A 19,134-nucleotide genomic window follows, 5' to 3' on the forward strand; every position below is an offset into this window, starting at 1 on the left:
CTCTCCATTTGCGTATCCCTCCCACTTCACCCTCTAATGCATCACACGCTGCCTGGCACGGAGTAGGGAACTCAAAAAATGCTGGTTGAAGGAAGCAGTTCAGCCAGGAAACCTATACCTGCCCCAGGAGAGGAAAGGACTGACGAGGACTAGCAAGAGCACGAGAGGAACGCCAGGGGGAGCAAGAGTCTGTGCTCACCAGATCTCGCGAGGGTTCCCGCACGCGCTGCGGTGTCGCGCGCTCTGATTTGGCGGAAACTCGGGACGGGAAAGCAGAGCTTCCGTAGGTCTCGCGGCCTGTCCTGTGACCCGGCTATTGCTTCCGGGTTGTGTTCCCGGAAGCAGGAAGTTGTCGGCCCGGCCTCCTCGCTAGGCGGCTGCCGTCCCGGTGGCGGGAGGAGCCCGAGGGGGCGCGGGCCCCCGCACGTGAGTGTTTGGGGCCCGAGGCTGGGGTGGGTGGGGAGGCCGCCCCGTGACAGCCTCGCCGTCGCGCCCTTCTGTGACATCTCGCAGCCGCTACCTCGCCGCTACTGTCATCCCTTGCTCCCGCGCTGACACCTTTTCTGAGTCTCGCGTTTTGCAGGCTGACAGCATACCCCGGCAGCTCCCCTGGGGTCGGCACCCTTTAGACACCCCCTTTCATTCCTTGCCTTCTCAGGGGAGGGCAAAGCGTGGTCGACGCTGCTTTGAACTTGTTTGGGAGGCGTCACAGCAGCAACCCGAACATGAGCGGTGCTAGCGAAGTCCGAATTTCACTGCTCTTTTGACAGATTTTATTTTTATTATCCTGAAACATCTTTCTAAAATAATTGTTAAGAGGGGGATATGTTTTTTAACTATAGACTTGGTACGTGATAAATGTGACATCTTGCATTTCAGAAAGGAATATGACTCGGTTGATTGATACGAGTAAACGAGCTGTTTCTAATTGCCTTCTAGTACATGGCAATGTCTGTCTAGTGTTCTGTAATATTTTTAAGACCATTAACCGTGCAGACCGCACTCTTTCTGGTCATAGAGTCCTTATAGCCCTCGTATTTGTTAATGTATTTCTTTTGAAGCATGAGTCTTCAGACACATTTTAATAAAGACTACTCCCAGATACTAAGTATTCTGACTTTTTCTGATTGCACATTTGGTAGTTCCCATGGTGGAGGTTTCCTATGACCATCTCTCCCTTAAATTCTTTTGTTTGAATTTGTTATCACAGTTTTTTTCCAAGGAAAGACATGCCTTAAACTAACTAAATTCGACTTTGCTACATTGAAGTTTTGGCTGAAGGTTCACCTAAGCAAACTTGCATGTCAGAGGCCCTATCTGCCCTGTCAGGTCCTGACTGCCTTGGACTGAAACAGTTTCAAGATCTGCTTTGAATCCCTGGTCCTTCGCTGCTGCCCTAGGATACTTCAGAGAATGCCCAAGTGTAAGTTCCTAACCTGCCCACCTAACCCCTCATCAGACCAATGCATTTTAAAAAAGCATATAAACCAGTAACCAAAACACCCAGTGCCGTCGAGTCGAGATGGATTTAAAAAAAATAATAATAAACAAGTAGGTACATTAAATTAGCCTGCGATCAGAATGATCAGGGTAGGTCCTTTTTATAAATTTGTTCAACAGACATTAGTCAGGTTCTATGTCTCTGAGGTCAATTTCCATGTCTAAGCAAGATTTTAAATTTTCTGTCCTTAATTTTTTGTGTTGCTATTTTCTCAATTTATCTCTGCTTTCAAGGAACTCACAGTTTAGTGTGAGAGATAGACAGGAAACGAGTTGTAATAATGTAATAGTTATGCTTCCGGTTCAAAGGGGACAGAAATTGAGGTCAAAGTCTTAAGAGTTTAATTATTGCACAAGACACTGGCAGGTAGGCTTTCTAGGCAGAGGAAATCAAGTATACAAAAGCAAAAAGATGAGGCACAGTATCACGGTGTAGAATGAGAGGAGGGATTGATGGGCTGTGAGGCTGGACAGGTTGGCAGTGACCAGATAATAAAGGGCCATACTAAGGAATTTGGACTTGATCTTATAAAAACAGTTATCATTATTATTATTTACTTTTTCTGGATATTGGAACAAATGTTTTATATACTTCATGTTGTAATTCCCTCAACAACATTTTGGGGTAGGCATAGTTATCCCCATTTTATAAATTATAAATTGAGGCTTAGTGAGGTTAAGTAGTGTCCCCTGACCATTTTTAAAAAACAAAAATGACCAGTTGCCATCAAGCTGATTCTGACTCATTGTGGCCCCATGTATGTCGGAGTAAAACTGCTCTGTAGGGTTATCAATGGCTGAATTTTTGGAAGTGGATTGCCAGGCCTTTGTTCAGTGGCACCTCTGAGTGGACTTTAACCTCTAACCTTTCAATTAGCCACATGCACCACCTGTGGTGGTTTGCACCACCCATGGCCACATCCAAAAACCAAACCAGACCCAGTGCCGTCAAGTCGATTCCAACTCATAGCGACCCTATAGGACAGAGTAAAACTGCCCCATAGAGTTTCCAAGGAGCGTCTGGTGGATTTGAACTGCCGACCCTTGGGTTAACGGCCGTAGCACTTAACCACTATGCCACCAGCGTCTCCCATGGCCACATAGTAGGCGGAAAATCTAGAATTTGCATCCAGCTCTTTCCCACCCCAGTGCCTGGTCTTTTAACCACCATGCTAAACGGTGCCCCAGCAGGAGATGGAAATTATGGAAAACCAAAAAAAAAAAAAAAAAAAACCCATTGCCGTTGTGTCGATTCCGACTCATAGCAACTGTATAGAACAGAGTAGAACTGCCCCATAGAGCCTCCAAGGAGTGACTCGTAGATTCAAACTGTCAGCCTTTTGGTTAGCTGCCTTAGCACTTAACTACAATGCCACCAGGATTTCTGGAAATTAAATTTAAGTATTTAAGTAACATAACCAATTTGTGTTTCAGAAAAGTAACTTGTTGACAGTGTAAAGGATGAACCAGAGAGAAGGAGGACTGGACATACACAGATTAACTGTATCTTTGTGAATGCTCCATAGGAGAGTTGTTGAGGGCCTTGACTATGCCGTTAATTTAGCACTAGAGAGAAGGTGATGAATTTGAGAACCATGTAGGAGGTAGACTCCAGAGGATTTAATGATTGGTTCATTGGTGGGGATGAGGAAGGAGGAGGAAAGGTTTTAAATTTGGAGGACTAGTGTTCCCATTTATCAGGAGGAGGAATGTGTTGTAGGAGGAAATAATAAGTTCAGTTATGCACTATGCACATAGGGGACTACGGGAACTTTGGGCCAGGGTGTCTGGTAGGTGGGTAGAGCTCTGAGGAGAGTTCTAGACTAGAGATAAAGATTGGGAAATCAGGAGTTAACTGGTGGTTAAAACCCTAGAGGGAATGAGAAAAGGGCCAAGGACAGCTGTGGGGAATTCAAGGGCACAGACTCTGGGGAGAGAACAAGAGAATTATGCCAAGGTTTGAGAGCACTTGAGGGAGATCACGGACAGCAGTGTCAGCTGCTGCAGAGAGATAGATAAGGGGTAGCTGGAAAATAGCCTTTGGACTTGGCATTTAGAAAGCCTTTGGTGACCTCGACGGCACTGGGTTGGGTTGGTAACCTTAGTGAGAGCAGTGTCAGTGGGGTGAGGGGGGCAGAAGCAGGATTCCAGCAAGTTAGTAAAGGAAAGGAGTCCTGAGAAGAAAGTGAAGTGATGGCTTTTTTGTTTCAAGAAACTTGGCTCTGAAAAGACAGAGAGAGTCCTGGAAATCCAGAGGGGATTTTTTTTTCTTAACAGTAGTACCTGGAAAAGGTGAGAATGGGAGCAGAGAGAGGTAAGTTTAAAAATCTGGCTGCTTCTACTTCAAATATGTCTATGTCATGAAAGACACACACACACGTATACACACAGACAGAAGGCCTATCCTAGACTTAAGTAGACCAAGGAGACGTGATATTCAGCTCTAATGTGTGAGCATTGGTTGGATCCTGGATTTTAAAAAAGCTATGTGGCAACCTTTTTGGGAGTTAGGGACATTTGAATATGGACTAGATACTAGATAATATTAGGAAATTATTAATGTTTGTAGATATAACAGTGTTGCTTGTGGTTATATAGAATAATATCCCTATTAGGGGATGCATGCTGAAATATTTAGAAGTAATGTCATGATGTATTGCAACTAACTTTCAAATGGTTCAGGTAAGACGTTTATACACATACATATACATAGAGAAAGCAAATATGGCTAATTGTTAACAATTTGTGAATCTAGGTAAAGGGTATCCAGATGTTCACTCTACTGTTTTGATTTCTCGGGAGGTTTGAAAATTTTCAGAGGGAAAAGTTGAGAGAAAAGTGTAGAATCTAGGATGTGTCTATGTGATGTCTGTTATTTTCTTACTGAACTAGGAGGTGAGACATTTGCAGAGAGTAGGAAAAGTACTAACCTCTCCAAGTCTTGCTGGGCAGAGAGGTCCAGAAAGAGGTCCCTTAGGCTCAGGTGATGATAAAAGTGCAAAAAAGCAGAATTTTCTTGATTGCATTTTTTAAGCCCTTATTATGATTTTAAGTCACTATTCTTTTAAATCATATTGATTCTTCTAATACTTTATCAATTATTTTTTTCTTAAGTATGATGTTTGTATTAGTAGTTTTTGTTACAATCCAAGGACCACATTGTTTTTTTCCTTTAGTAGAACGTATCTTTAATTAATGGGAATCACTGAGTAAAATAGAAAGGAATGTATCTATAACACTAAAGAATGGATACTATATTACATATTAGCTAGCATAATACTGAAGAACTAAGCAAGGGAAAAAATTTAATATTACTCTGGATATTGCTCTCACTGTTGAAGATTGGAAAATAATTACATGGGCCTTTGAAACTTCCTTTCTGAACTAGAGTGTTTCCTCTTTTGTGTTTTAACTAGAATCATTATTGCATCTTAGAGTTGCCTAGCTGGCATAGCTGTTCAGGTTTGGGACTGGGAGCCTCTAAGGAAATGTCACATTGGAGTTTAGGATATATTTATATCAATCAAACCCAAACCAAACTATTCCTGTCCAGTGGATTCTGACTCAGAGAGACCCCACAGGGTTGCCAATGCAGTAATCTTTACAAAAGCAGACTGCTACATCTTTCTCCTGGGGAGCAGCTGTTGGGTTTGAACCCCTGACCTTTTGGTTAGGAGCCAAGCGCTTTAACCACTGTGCCACCAGGTGTCCTTTACGTCAACAGAGGAATTACTTTGTTATCAAGCAGGGCAAAGGAGAAGTTTACATATAGCCTGACCTTTTAACCTCTTTTCTGCTTTCAGCATTTTTTTTTTCGTTGTGATTTAGGTGACAGTTTACAGAGCAAATTAGTTTCTCATTAAACAGTTAATACACCAATTGTTTTGTGATGTTGGTTGCCAGTCCCACGATGTGTTACCACTCCGCCCTTCTCCACCCCAGTTTCCATGTGTCCAGTTTTCCTGTCCCTTCCTGCCTTCTGGCCTTTACTTTTGGACCAGTGTGCCCATTAGCCTTGTATACATGATTGAACTAGGGAGCATGTCCCTCATGTGTTATTGTTGGCCCAATAGACCTGTCTAATTTTTGGCTAAAAGGTCAATCCCAGGAGTGACTTCAGTACTGAATTAAAAGGGTGTCTGGGGGCCATACTCTTGGGGTTTCTGCTTTAAACATTTTTATTCATAAATTCTATCAGATATACCCCTGTCCTGTTTCTTCTTAGACTGTGGAACATGAGGCCCATAAGGGATTGTGGAAAACATTTCTTCAGGGCTGTCAGTTGCTTCCTCCTACTTCTAAAGTACTGCTTCAGAAACGAAACAGTCCCCATGTTTACCTCTCCCAGGCCTCCCTGGAGAGTAAGGTTTCTCAGCCTCGGCACTGTTAACATCTTGGGCAGGATAATTCTTTGTTGTGGGGGACTGTCCTTGCATTGTAGGGTATTTAGGCGCATCCCCAGCCTCTGCCTCCTAGTTGCCAGTGGTACTTCTCCAGATGTGACAATCTAAAATGTCTCCACACATCACCGAACGTCACCTGGGGGGCAGAATCGGCCCCAGTTGAGAACCACTGATCTAACCAAAGCCAAAAGGAGGGCTTATTATTGAGATTCCAGGCGCTCTTAGAAACTTCGTTAAGTTTCTGCTAACTACCCTTCTGATAACTTGGGAAGTATGTCAGAATCTCTGAGAATAAGATATGTACAGCTTGGAAAAATATATTTAGCACTATAATATTATATACTTGAATTACCAAAAAAAAAAAAACTTTTTTTTTTTTTTGAATGAGATTAAAAGTCTTTCTGATTTAATTTGTCTCTTTGGGGCCTCGGTATGAACGCTTATTACAAGTTGTCTGGGTGATTGGGAGGTGCAGGCAGGGTTATGAACTAGCGAACTTAAGGTTAATAGTCATAAAGAGGGCCAGACAGGAGTCATACTGCTGGAAAAGGAGATATGCTCGTGGGTGTGCTGGCTTGTGACATTGGCAAGCCATCTTCTCTCTGCTGGAGCTACACGCCTGCTGTCCTTGCCCCTGCAGGTGGCAGCATCTCCCTGAAAGAATACATGTGTCGTTGCTTTTTGAGATTAGAAGCACTTCGGGGGTGAAATAATGCAAAATAAGAAGACCTTCTGCATTAAAAAAAAAAAAAAAAAAGTCCAGTAGGAGAGGTGATAAATAAACTCCGTGCACTGCCCGTTCTCCTGCCAGGACGAAAAATATTATGAAACCCAAGTACTTTGTCAAAATAACTATCTAATTTCATTTTATAAATGTTACCAGAGCATTGTACTTTGCCACTTTGGTGTTTATTTTTTATTCCATGGTCGATACGAAACAATCAGGCTTTAAAATAGCAATGGGAACATAACCTGAATTCATTTGAAATTATTTAGAAATCTTCGGTCTTTTAAATATATAAAATACAAAAAAGTGCTGTTAATTGTCTAAAATTGTATTTGAGAAGCATGACTGCAACCCAGAAGGTCAGAAGAGCCCCTTGTCATGGTTTTTGTGTGGACTAAAATCCTTGCTCAGCCAGGAACAAAGCTTGTGAGCAAGTGCCTCAGAGTAAAACTTGCCTTCGGTGATCATTTCCTTCTGTGTTGCTAAAAGGTCTGTCTGATGCAATTGGAGAGAAATAATTTATCAACAACACTATCCATATTCCAGTCCTCAAAATGTGTTTGGGGACAAGTGTTGGTCCGTAAATCATTTGTTGTTGTTGTGTGCCCCAAGTCAATTCTGACTCATATCGACTCTAGAACAGAGTGGAGCTGCCCCGTAGGGTTTCCTAGGCTATAATCTTTACGGGAGCAGATCACCAGGTCTTTTCTTCTGTGGAACTGTTGGTGGATTTGAACCATTGACCTTTGGGTTAGCAGCTGAGTGCTTAACCATTGAGCCACTAGGGCTCCTTAAACCAGTTGTTGTTGGTAGGCACCGTTGAGTCATTTCAGACTCATAGCGAAGCTGTGTACAACAGAATGAAACTGCCCAGTCATGCATCCTCCTCACAATCGTTGCTATGTTTGCACCTATTGTTGCAACCACTGTGTCAATCCATCTTGTTGAGGGACTTCCTCTTTTTTGCTGACCTTCTACTAAGCACGATGCCCTTCTCCAGGGACCGGACCCTTCTGATAACATGTCCAAAGTATGTGAGACAAAGCCTTGCCATCCTTGCCTTGTTACCAGCCCACAGTTAAGTAGCACTTAAAAACTTATATAGAAAATTGACATTGTCTTGACATACGTATTGCCTTTTACAAAAGTATTGGCCTACGGATTGACAAAAAAAAAAAAAAAAACAGAAATGGTCTTTCCCCACAGATAGGTCAAGAGGTGCTATTCCACTTGAGGAGGAAGCAATTTAAAGAAACCACCTTTCTTTTTACATTTATTTTCTCTCTCTCAGGGATTTTGTATTGGAAGACATGGATCTTGCTGCCAACGAGCTCAGCATTTATGACAAACTTTCAGAGACTGTTGATTTGGTGAGGCAGACAGGCCATCAGTGTGGCATGTCAGAGAAGGCAATTGAAAAATTTATCAGACAGCTGCTGGAAAAGAATGAACCTCAGAGGAGAGCACCCCAGTATCCTCTCCTTATAGCTCTGTATAAGGTAAAAATGTGTTCTGACTTGGAAATAGCTTCGACAGAGCACACACTCTTCAACATTCTGCCCAAATATTATCACGGACTGATTCCACCGTTGAACTTTGGTTTTTTTTTTTTTTTTTAATGAATAAATTGTCCTTTACTCTTGTTATCATGCATTACTAGGAAATTTGATTATTTGGTTAAACATTGTAGACGAAAGCTGTGTATTTATAATTGAAATATATTTGTGTGTATTTTTTAATGGGGGACATATCTCCTGGTTGTATGATAGAAGGTTTGTGAGCCTTGCAGTCCTCATCGTTCTCAAACATTAGATGCTTTGAGACATGAATGTGAATGGCTTGTTTATGAAAATGGGTTAGTTCTGCAGGCCCACTGGGAATAGCAGAAGAGGCCTCTACCCCTTTTGGCATTACGGTGTGTGGTTTGCTGGGACAGTTATTAATCTTTTTTTTATCTTTCCTTATAGGTCCTTGTGACCCTGGGATTAATCTTGCTCACTGCCTACTTTGTGATTCAACCTTTCAGCCCATTACCACCTGAACCAGTGCTTTCAGGAGCTCACAGCTGGCGCTCGCTCATCCATCACATCCGGCTGATGTCCTTGCCCATCACCAAGAAGTATATGCCAGAAAATAAGGGAGTTCCTCCACGTAGGGATGACGGAGACAGGCCCTTTCCAGGTAGAATGCTGCAGTTACTACTTACAAGATACAAATTCCTCCACAGTATGCAGAGGGAAAGGAAATAACATTTATTGACATCTAATGGAAGGCATTTTCCTGGGATTGTCTCATTGAATTCAGTCTTCACCCAAACCCTGTCGGGTAGGTTTTATTATCCCCATTTTGCATATTGAGAAGCTGAGCCCAGAGAGATTAAGAGAGAGGCCAGAGATGCACATCTCATGGAGCCAAAACTCAAACTTCCTGATTCTAAAACATATATGGTGGGGATGAGAATGTTTGCTTCTAGGAAAGATTCGACTCTATCTTATTCTACCTTTTTTCTGTCCTGTAATTCCTATCCATACTAGATATTTTATAAATCACCGTTGATTTTCTGAAAACATCTGAGTCCAGCTTGCTTTTAACCAGATCTTCTAACAGTCCTTATCCTATTGGGCTAAGTTTGTGTGTAGCTATATATCCCACTTGTCTGATTTAGTCTTCTCTCTACATATCGTAGTTCACTTAGTGTAGTGCTCCTAAGTGTGTTAATTTTGCCAATAAGTTGAACTTAAGAAACAGATTTATAGTAACAGTGCATCAGTGCCATCGTAGGAATTCCTGGTCTGACAGACCATTTGAGGAGTTTGTTTTTGAGACTAGTGTAATATGTGATAAGATGAGTCAAGCCTTGACTCACGGCAGCCCCGTAGACAACAGAAGGAAATGCTGTTCAGTCCTGTGCCATCCCTAAGATCAGTCGCAGATCTGACCATTGTGATCTGTAGGATTATCACTGGCTGATTTTTAGAAATAGATTGCCATGTCTTTCTTGCTAAGAGAAAGAATAAACCAAACCAGACTCACTGCCATCAAGTCGATTCCAGCTCATAGCCACCCTGTAGGACAGAGTAGAACTCACCCATAGGGTTTTCAAGGCTGGAAATCTTTACGGAGGCAGACTGCCACGTGTTTGTCCCATGGAGCAGCTGGTGGGTTGGAACTACTGATCTTTTGGTTAGCAGCCAAGTGCATAACCACTGTGCTGCCAGGGCTCCTTGAAAGAAATAATAAAGGGATATTATTCTGAGATTTTTTTTTTTTTTGGTGGTAGTGTTTATCTTCTTTATCTGTATGAAAGCGTATGTAAATTAATATCACAAATGGATTGTAGAACTTTTTGTGTAGCTGTGTTCTAAACCTTTAGGATCCAGCCTAACTGTTAGGAAATATGTTTTCTCTTCATTGTTGTTTCCAAAAAAATCTGCTAGTCGGAGCTAAGCTTTGTAATCATAATGCCACTTTTTAAGCCAAGACCTAATCAATCATAAAAAATTATCTTATTTTGTATACTTGAGGAAGTCATAGAAGGTTTTCCAAAATTATATCAAAATCAGAGGAAGGTAACGTTCTGAAGCAAAACTTGTAAGTTTTTTTTTTTTTAAATCAAACAGTTCATATATTTAGAGTCCCCCCCCCGCCCCGCCCCCCCCGCCCCCCCAGCCAGATAAAACTTTCTTGTATTTGTTGGGAAGGTCGTTTTTGAAATGTCACCAGCAGACTCAAAAAATGAACTTTCCAACTCCATCAGGAAGGTCCAGAGCATCTGGGGGCAGGCGCCAGAGAAACTTGTGTCCTCTCCTGCCTGTCTTCTCCTGCTTGCACATGGAAGGAATTAAAACATTTCTAGGACCTGAATGATGCTGTTTTTTTTTCCTTCCTCCCATCCTACAAAGTACATCTCCACAGACTATTGAGTTAAGAAATAAAAGACAACCAATATACAATGCTTTCTCCTTCTCTAAATCAGAGTTTAAAATTCAAGAAGCACTAGCGTCTTGTCTGCAGGCCAGGTTTGCTTTAAGTCAGAATCAACTTGCTGGCACACAACAACAACTACAATGCCTTTAAAGTAAATTTGGGGGGAGATAGTGCTGCAGATTCAGCTCCCCAAAGGAAACCCCATGAGCATATTGTTTTCTTATGCACTGGCCTGTCCAAAGCTCCCCAGGGTCACCTGACCCCTCCTTGCAGTGGAGCTTTGGCAGTGATGGAGGGGACTGGAGCTGTGATGCTATGCCAGAGGTCCCACCACCAATGATGGTGTTTCCTCTTGACCCCACCTCACCTCTTTTTCTAGGTTCCAGCCCTGGGTAGTGTCTTAGTTATCTAACACCTCTATAATGGAGCTCAGCCACTAACCAAAAGATTGGCAGTTCAAATCCACCAGCCGTTCCTTGGAAACCCTATGGGCAGTTTTACTCTGTCCTATACGGTCACCGTGAGTCGGAATCAACTTAATAGCAATGGGATTTGTTTTTTTTTTTTGATTATGTCAGGCACCGTTCTCAACAGAGCAGTGAACAAAACAGACCAAACCCTCTGTCCTTGTGGAGCTAGTGTTGGCTTTGTTTCTTTCTTTCCTGTCCTTTTTACCCAAAAAGGTTTTTTTGTTCTGGAAAGATTTTTTTTTTTGCTTTGCTTTTTGCTAGGTTAATAATCTACATAAAAGGACTTTACTCACTTAAAATTCCAGAATGTGTTACAGTTAGTTGTCCACAATGAGCCAGCCTAAGTGAGTTTCTTTGTAAACAACCCTCGGGCCCCAGGAAGCCTCCTGCCTGTCGGCCTTGGCCGAGTCTGGCTGTTCTGCTGAGTGCCCAATATGCTGAGAAGGGTGGGCAGTTGCAGTTTCTTGACTTCAGGCCATGTTGTGTCTGAGAGATTGTTTTTGACATTTCAAACAGTGAAATGAATTCCAAACCATGATGGAAATTTGGAATACAGATCATGGGCTTTATTTAACTCATATATGGAGTTTCTCATTTCTGTCACAGCCTTTCTTATATTAAGTAGCTGGTATAGAAGTCAAGAGCCAAGAAGCCTTGCTGGTACAGTGGTTAAAGAGCTCAGCTGCTAACCAAAAGGTCGGTGGTTCAAACCCACCAGCAGTTCTGTAGGAGAAAGATGTGGCACTATGTTTCCATAAAGATTTACAGCCTTGGAAACACTATGGGCAGTTCTACTGTGTCCTACAGAGTTGCCATGAGTTGGAATCGACTCTGCAGCAATGGGTCTGGTCATAGGAATCAAGAAGCCTTGATAATTAAAAGAAAGATAGAAGGTCGATACCCAAGTTGCGCCATCCTTTCTGCCTGGTGCTGCAGGAGGAGTGGATGGCTCTTCTGTGAGGAGCTGCAGCATCCTTTATGGAGTTGAAGAAAAGTTGTGAACTAGTGATGGCATAGGAAAGTCTGGCAGCATGCTCTTGGCTGTTTCCAGGGTGGGATTTTATTCACTCTGTGGCATTATGATTCCAAGGCCATTATATAGAGAACATATCATATATAACCTTTTCAGATAGGCAGAGGCCACACTGGAGTCTGGCCATACCTTCCCCCTGGAGGCTGTTGGTGAGCCTTGTGGGAGAAGCCCCTGCCCAGGAGAGAGTTGTAGCAGTAGGCCCCTGGCTGATGATCCGCCTGCAGGCCAAGACAGGCTGAGAAGGGAACGAGGCAGCTGGCTCAAGGGGACGCAGGTACCGTCTACAAGAGATGGAGGATGCTTGGAGGGTATTCAGGAGACTGTTTGCCAAGAACAATCATAGTCCTTCCCTAGTGAGGATTTTCTTAAGCTCCACTAAAGAACCAAAAAAACCAAACCCATTGCCGCTGCGTTGATTCGGACTCATAGCAACCCTATAGGACGGAGTAGAACCTCCCCATAAAGTTTCCAAGGAGAGCCTGGTGGATTTGAACTGCTGACCTTTTCACCACTACGCCACCAGGGTTCCCAAGCTCCACTAGTACTGCCTTAAAGAAAACAAGAATGAAGTGGTTGCTGCTTGTCTTTGTTGCTGCCAACAACTGCAGAAAGTGGTTTGTAGTTCAGAGTCAGCTTCCAACTGTGTTTATTGGTTTAAAGAATTGACTTTAATTCAGCCACATTTGGTCGTCTGTTATCTTTTGTTGTAGGCTCTCTCCTTATTTAGTTTCCGTTGAGTTTTAATCAGAGACCATCTTGTGAAACATTTTGGATTCAAATTCTAGGTTAACACAAATACATCTCTTTGAGAACACAGATGAAACCCAGAACAGAACAGAAAGTAAACAAGAAATAATGCAATAACAGTATAAGCAGGATAGCATCAAAGGGAAGGAACAGAGGGAAGCTGGGAAGGGCTGTGTAGAAGTAGAGGAACCTCTTAGACAGGGAACTAACCCAAGGGAAGGTGTCAGGAGATGGCTGGCACTTGCACCAGGCTTTAGGCGGGATGTTCTTCCATTTCTGATCAACCCGTGGTCCGTGGTGATCGAAACATTGATTAGCGGCCCCCACCTGTTTCATAGCTAGGGCAGATGCAATTCACTTTACCCCAAAAACGGGTCCCAGAAAAACCCGATCTTTCTTTTTCATCTCCTCTCTCTCTGTACTCTCTTCTCACTTTTCCTCCCCAGAACTATCCCGGCCTCCGTCAGTATACTTGTGAGCCAGGGGTCTAGGCACACACACAGAGTGTGTGAGAAGACACACCGTGAGATTCGCAGTGATTGTGGGACCACCCTTTCTAGCTGCCCCACCCCTGTGTGCTGTAGGCATTTCAGACGTGTGGGTCACAGGTTAGGAAAGAGAGAGAGCTGCATCTCCAGCCCCACGTCGTGGCATGCTTTTTCCAACTGTTATAATTTGTTTATTTGATTTAGGAACTACACGCACATGTTAAGTATTTTCCATAAAGTATAAAAGAGTACACAGAAAAAAGCACCGCTTGTCCCCTAGGCCCCCTGCTTTCCTCTTCAAAGGCCACTTATTTCATATGTACCTTTTCCAAGGTTGTCAGTGTGTATCTTTGTTAGCTCTAAAAAATTACAATAATATCTTTCTTTTCTACTTTCATTGTTGGAGCTACTGGGTTTATAAGCTGTGTTCTTCCTATATCTGCTTTATCCATGTCTCTTCCTTTCCCAGACTTTGATCCCTGGTCGACAAACAACTGTGAGCAAAATGAGTCAGACCCCATCCCTGCCAACTGCACGGGCTGCACCCAGAATTTACCCCTCAAGGTAATGCTCCTGGAAGATACTCCTGAGAAATTTGAGCTACTCCATCCTCTGGTGATCAAGGTAAGCATGCCTGAGTCTCCCACTGTATGATTACCTGTTAAAGGCTAGGAAACTTCCAGCTCTGTGAAATTTCTGATAAATAACTCAGTGTTGTTTTGTTTTGCTTTGTTTTATGCCTTGCCAAGACGGAAAAGCCCCTGTTATCTGAGGAGCTTCAGCATTTTTTGTGTCAATACCCTGAGGCGGCTGAAGGCTTCACCGAAGGGTTTTTCACCAAGTGGTGGCGCTGCTTTCCTGACCGGTGGTTCCCGTTTCCTTATCCATGGTGAGCGTAGAAAGGGGCTTTTGTCCAGAGTGTAGGAAGAAGGCAGATCAGATGTTAACACAGTGATAGCTACCGCTGAGACCCTAATGTGCTGGACACTATGTAAGCACTTCACCATGCACACTTGAAGTCAGATGACCCTCCAGAGCTCACTGTTGAGAACACATGATGCACACAAAGGAGATGAATGGAAAAGGTGTGTCAAGAGGAGGGGTGGGCTAGGTCTCCATGGCAGACACCAGAATTGCTTAATAGAACTGTAATATATTTCTAAGTATGTGTTCAGCACTTACGTTTGTGCACAACTGGTCCTGAGCGTTGAGGAGTAAAGAGAGAACGAGACAAATAGAAGGGGAACTACAGTTGTGGCACTTGTTTGCACCAGGCACTGTACCTTGGTGCTTAATGTCTCTTGTCCATAGGTGATACTCATAATAGCTCTGGGAAGTAGGAGTTATCGTTGCATTTTTTCAGATCAGAAAAGTGGATATCAGAGAGGTTAAGTAACTTGCCCAAGGTTACCCAGCCAGGATTGAAACCTAGATCTGTCTCCCTGTTCCTTCTTGTGTCCTGTACAAGGCACAGTCTATTCCTTGGGGTCCAGGTTGCTCTCTAGAAAGAAAAGGAAAGCTGTTTTCCATCCTCAACCTTTCTAGAGAGTTAAAATTGCTTTTTTAGGCTTTTGTTGGAACTTACTGATAATTTCTTGATGCTTACATCTGTTTTTAAATTTGTCATTTTATTTACATGAATGACCATCCAGTTGAACAAGCTAATCAGGTCCTCCATTAACTGCATTCCGCTTTGCCTTAGAAGGTTTAAATTTTTTATCCCCTCTTTCTTTTTCCTTTTCCCTTCTTGGTCTGCTGTTACTTCATCCTGTTTTTCAAGATGGAATGAATAGATTCTTTTCTTCCTATACATGTTGTTTTAGCTGGGCTTTATAGGCATCCCAACCACATGTACACCACCACACATCTGTCAGTTTTTCATACTGTGGTAGCTTGTGTGTTGCTGTGATGGTGGAAGCTATGCCACCAGTATTCAAATACCAGCACGGTCACCCATGGTGGACAGGTTTCAGTGGAGCTTCCAGACTAAGATAGACTATGAAGAAGGACCTGGTGGTCTCCTTCTGAAAAAATTTGCCAGTGAAAACCTTATGAATGCAGTAGAACATCGTCTGATATAGTGCCGGAAGATGAGCCCCTCGGGTTGGAAGGCACTCAGGATACGACTGCGGAAGAGCTGCTTCCTCAAAGTAGAGTCGAATTTAACGACATGGATGGAGTAAAGCTCTCAGGATCTTCATTTGCTGGTGCGGCATGACTCAAAATGAGAAGAAACAGCTGTAAACATCCATTAACAATCAGAACGTGGAATGTACGAAGTATGAATCTAGGAAAATCGGACGTCAGAAATGAAATGGAGTGCATAAAGATCGATATCCTAGGCATTAGTGAGCTGAAATGGGCAGGTATTGGCCGGAAATAGCAAATTGAAGAGGAATGATGTTGCATTCATCGTCAAAAAGAACATTCCAGCATCTATCCTGAAGTACAACGCAGTCAGTGATAGGGTGATATCCATATGCCTCCGAGCAAGACCAGTTAACAGGGCTATTCTTCAAATAATGCCAAACCACTAATGCCAAAGATGAGGAAATGGAAGATTTTTACCAACTTCTGCAGGCTGAAATTGATCAAACATGCAATCAAGATGCATTGATAATTACTGGTGATTGGAATGCAAAAGTTGGAAACAAAGAGGATCAGTAGCCTTGGTGATAGAAATAACACTAAACTACTGGGCTGAGGGCTGGGGAGCATGGTCTTGGGGGACATCTAGCTCAATAGGCGTAACATAGTCTATAAGGAAAATGTTCTATATCTGACTGTGGTGAGTGGCGACTGGGGTCTTAGAAGCCTGTGAGCAGCTATCTGGGGTAATTCTACTGATCCCATCCCAGCTGGAGCAGAGGAGAATGAAGAAGACCAAAGACACAAGTAAAAGATTAGTCCAAAGGACTAATGGACCACAAATACCACAGCCTTCACCAGACTATGCTCAGAACAACCAGATGGTACCTGATCACCGCCACCAACTGCTCTGGCAGGGATCACAGTAAAGGGTCCCACAGAGGATCACAAAGAGCTGGAGAAAAATGTAGAACAAAATTCAAATTCACATACACACAAAGACTAGGCCTACTGGTCTGACAGAGACTGGAGAAACCCCAAGAGTATGGCACCCTTTTAACTCAGTACTGAAGTTACTCCTGAGGCTCACCCTTCAACCAAAGATTAGACTGGTCTGTAGTGCCAACAGTAACACACGTGAGGAATGTGCTTTGTAGTTCAGTTCATGTATACAACACTAATGGGCACACTAGCCTGAAAGCAAAGACGAGAAGGCAAGAAGGGACAGGAAAACTGGAAGAGTGGAAACAGGGAACTGGGGTGAAGAAGGAGAGAGTGTTGACACATCGTGGGGTTGGCAGTGTCACAAAGCAATTTGTGTATTAACTGTTCAGTGAGGAACTAACTTGCTCTGTAAATTTTCACCTAAATCACACACACAAAAAAAGAACACCGGAGATCGCAACTTATTCATTGCAGATACCTTTTTTTAACAACACACACAGCAACCATACACGTCGACCTCACTGGATGGAAAACACAGGAGTCAAATCGAGTACATCTGCAGAAAGATACGACGGAGAATCTCAATATTATGTCAGAACAAGGCCAGGGGCAGACTGTGGAAACAGACCATCAATTGCTCATAAGCAAGTTCAAGTTGAAGCTGAAGAAAATTAGAACAAGTCTGGAAGAGCCAAAATACGACCTTGAGTATATCCTACCTGAATTTGGAGACCCTGTCAAGAACAGATTTGAGGCATTGAGCACTAATAACTGAAGACCAGATGACTTGTGGGATGACATCAAGGACATCATACGGGAAGAAAGCAAAAGGTTATTAAAAAGACAGGAAAGAAGGAAAAGACGAAAATGTATGTCAGAAGGAGACTCTGAAAGTTGCTCTTGAATGTAGAGTAGCTAAAGTGAAAGGAAGAATTGATGAAATAAAAGAGCTGAACAGATTTCGAAGGGTGGTTTGAGAAGACAAAGTAAAGTATTACAATGGCATATGCAAAGACCTGGAGTTAGAAAACCAAAAGGGAAGAACATGCTCGGCATTTCTCAGGCTGAAAGAACTGAAGAAAACATTCAAGCCTCAAGTTGCAATATTGAAGGATTCTGTGGGCAAAATATTGAACAACATAGGGAGCATCAAAAGAAGATGGAAGGAACACACAGTCACTGGACCAAAAAGATTTGGCTGATGTTCATCCATATAAGGAGGTAGCATATGATAAAGAACCAGTGATACAGAAGGAAAAAGTCCAAGCTACACTGAAGGCATTGATGAAAAACAAGCCTCCAGAAACTGACACTACCAACTGAGATATTTCAACAAATGGATGCAGTGCTGGAAGTGCTCACTTGTCTGTGCCAAGAAATTTGGAAGATAGCTACCTGGCCATCCGACTGAAAGAGATCCAAATACGTGTCCATTCCAAAGAAAGGTGATCCAATCAAATGTGGGAATTATCGAACAATATAATTAATATCTCATGCAAGTAAAATTTTGCTGAAGATCATCCAGAATTGGTTGCAGCAGTACATTGACAGGGAACTGCCAGAAATTCAAGCCGGATTCAGAAGAGGATGTGGAATGAGGGATGTCATTGCTGATGTCGGATGGATCTTGGCTGAAAGCAGAGAATACCAGAAAGATATTTACCTGTGTTTTACTGACTATGCAAAAGCATTCGACTGTGTGGATCATAACAAATTATGGATAACATTTCGAAGAATGGGAATTCCAGAACACTTAATTGTGCTTGTGCAGAACCTGTACATAGACAAAGAGGCAGTTGTTCGAACAGAACAAGGGGATACTGCATGGTTTAAAGTCAGGAAAGGTGTGCATCAGGGATGTATCCTTTCACCATACTTATTTAATCTGTATGCTGTGCAAATAATCTGAGAAGCTGGACTAGATAAAAAAGAATACAGCATCAGGATTGGTGGAAGACTCATTAACAACCTGCGTTATGCAGATGACACAACCTTGCTTGCTGAAAGTGAAGAGGACTTGAAGCACTTACTGATGGAGATCAAAGACTACAGCCTTCAGTACAGATTACACCTCATCATAAAGAAAACAGAAACCCTTACACCTCGATCAATAGGCAACGTAATGGTAAATGGAGGAACTATTGAAGTTGTTAAGGATTTCACTTTACCTGAATCCACAATCAATGCCCATGGAGCAGCAGTCAAGAAATCAAATGATGTGTTGCATTAGGCAAATCTGTTGTAAAAGACTTCTTTAAGGTGTTAAAAAGCAAAAATGTCACTTTGAGGACTAAGGTGTGCCTGACCCAAGCCATGGTAATTTCAATTGCCTCATATGTATGAGAAAACTAGACCATATATAAAGAGGACAGAAGAATTGATACCTTTGAATTATGGTGTTAGCAAAGAATAATGAATATACCACAGACTGCCAAAAGAACAAACAAATCTGTCTTGGAAGCAGTACAGCCAGAATACTCCTTAGAAGCAAGGATGTTGAGACTTCGTCTCACATATTTTGTACATGCTATCAGGAGGGACCAGTCCCTGGAGAAGGACATCATGCTCGGTAAAGTAGAGGGTCAGTGAAAGAGGAAGACATTCAGCGAGACAGACTGACACAGTGGCTGCAACAGCGAGCTCAAACATAGCAACAATTGTGAGGATGGTGCAGGATGGGGCAGTGTTTAGCTCTGTCGTACACAAGGTCACTATGAGTTGGAACTGACTCAATGGCACCTAACAACAACGTTACTTTGGAAGAAAGTCTTGGCAGTCTACTGCCAAAAAATCAGCTGTTGAAGAC

General features: G+C 42.7%; 1 protein-coding gene across 4 annotated transcripts in view; it reads left to right on the plus strand.

Annotated features, from left to right (window-relative positions):
* Positions 1–306: 306 nt before the first annotated feature.
* The window catches only part of C1H6orf89 (chromosome 1 C6orf89 homolog), a 32,207-nt gene continuing 13,379 nt past the window's right edge, over positions 307–19,134 (plus strand). The window contains exons 1-6 of one of the 4 annotated variants that reach the window (XM_023546208.2): positions 307–426; positions 1,330–1,423; positions 7,922–8,129; positions 8,598–8,811; positions 13,765–13,919; positions 14,045–14,184. In XM_023546208.2, coding sequence (XP_023401976.2) covers positions 7,941–8,129; positions 8,598–8,811; positions 13,765–13,919; positions 14,045–14,184 — 698 coding nt within the window. In that variant the 5' untranslated portion in view covers positions 307–426; positions 1,330–1,423; positions 7,922–7,940. The other 3 variants (XM_023546204.2, XR_010322009.1, XM_064285328.1) reach the window with 3 other exon arrangements.

The sequence above is a fragment of the Loxodonta africana genome, chromosome 1 (genome assembly GCF_030014295.1).
Source record: "Loxodonta africana isolate mLoxAfr1 chromosome 1, mLoxAfr1.hap2, whole genome shotgun sequence".
Lineage (NCBI taxonomy): Eukaryota > Metazoa > Chordata > Mammalia > Proboscidea > Elephantidae > Loxodonta > Loxodonta africana.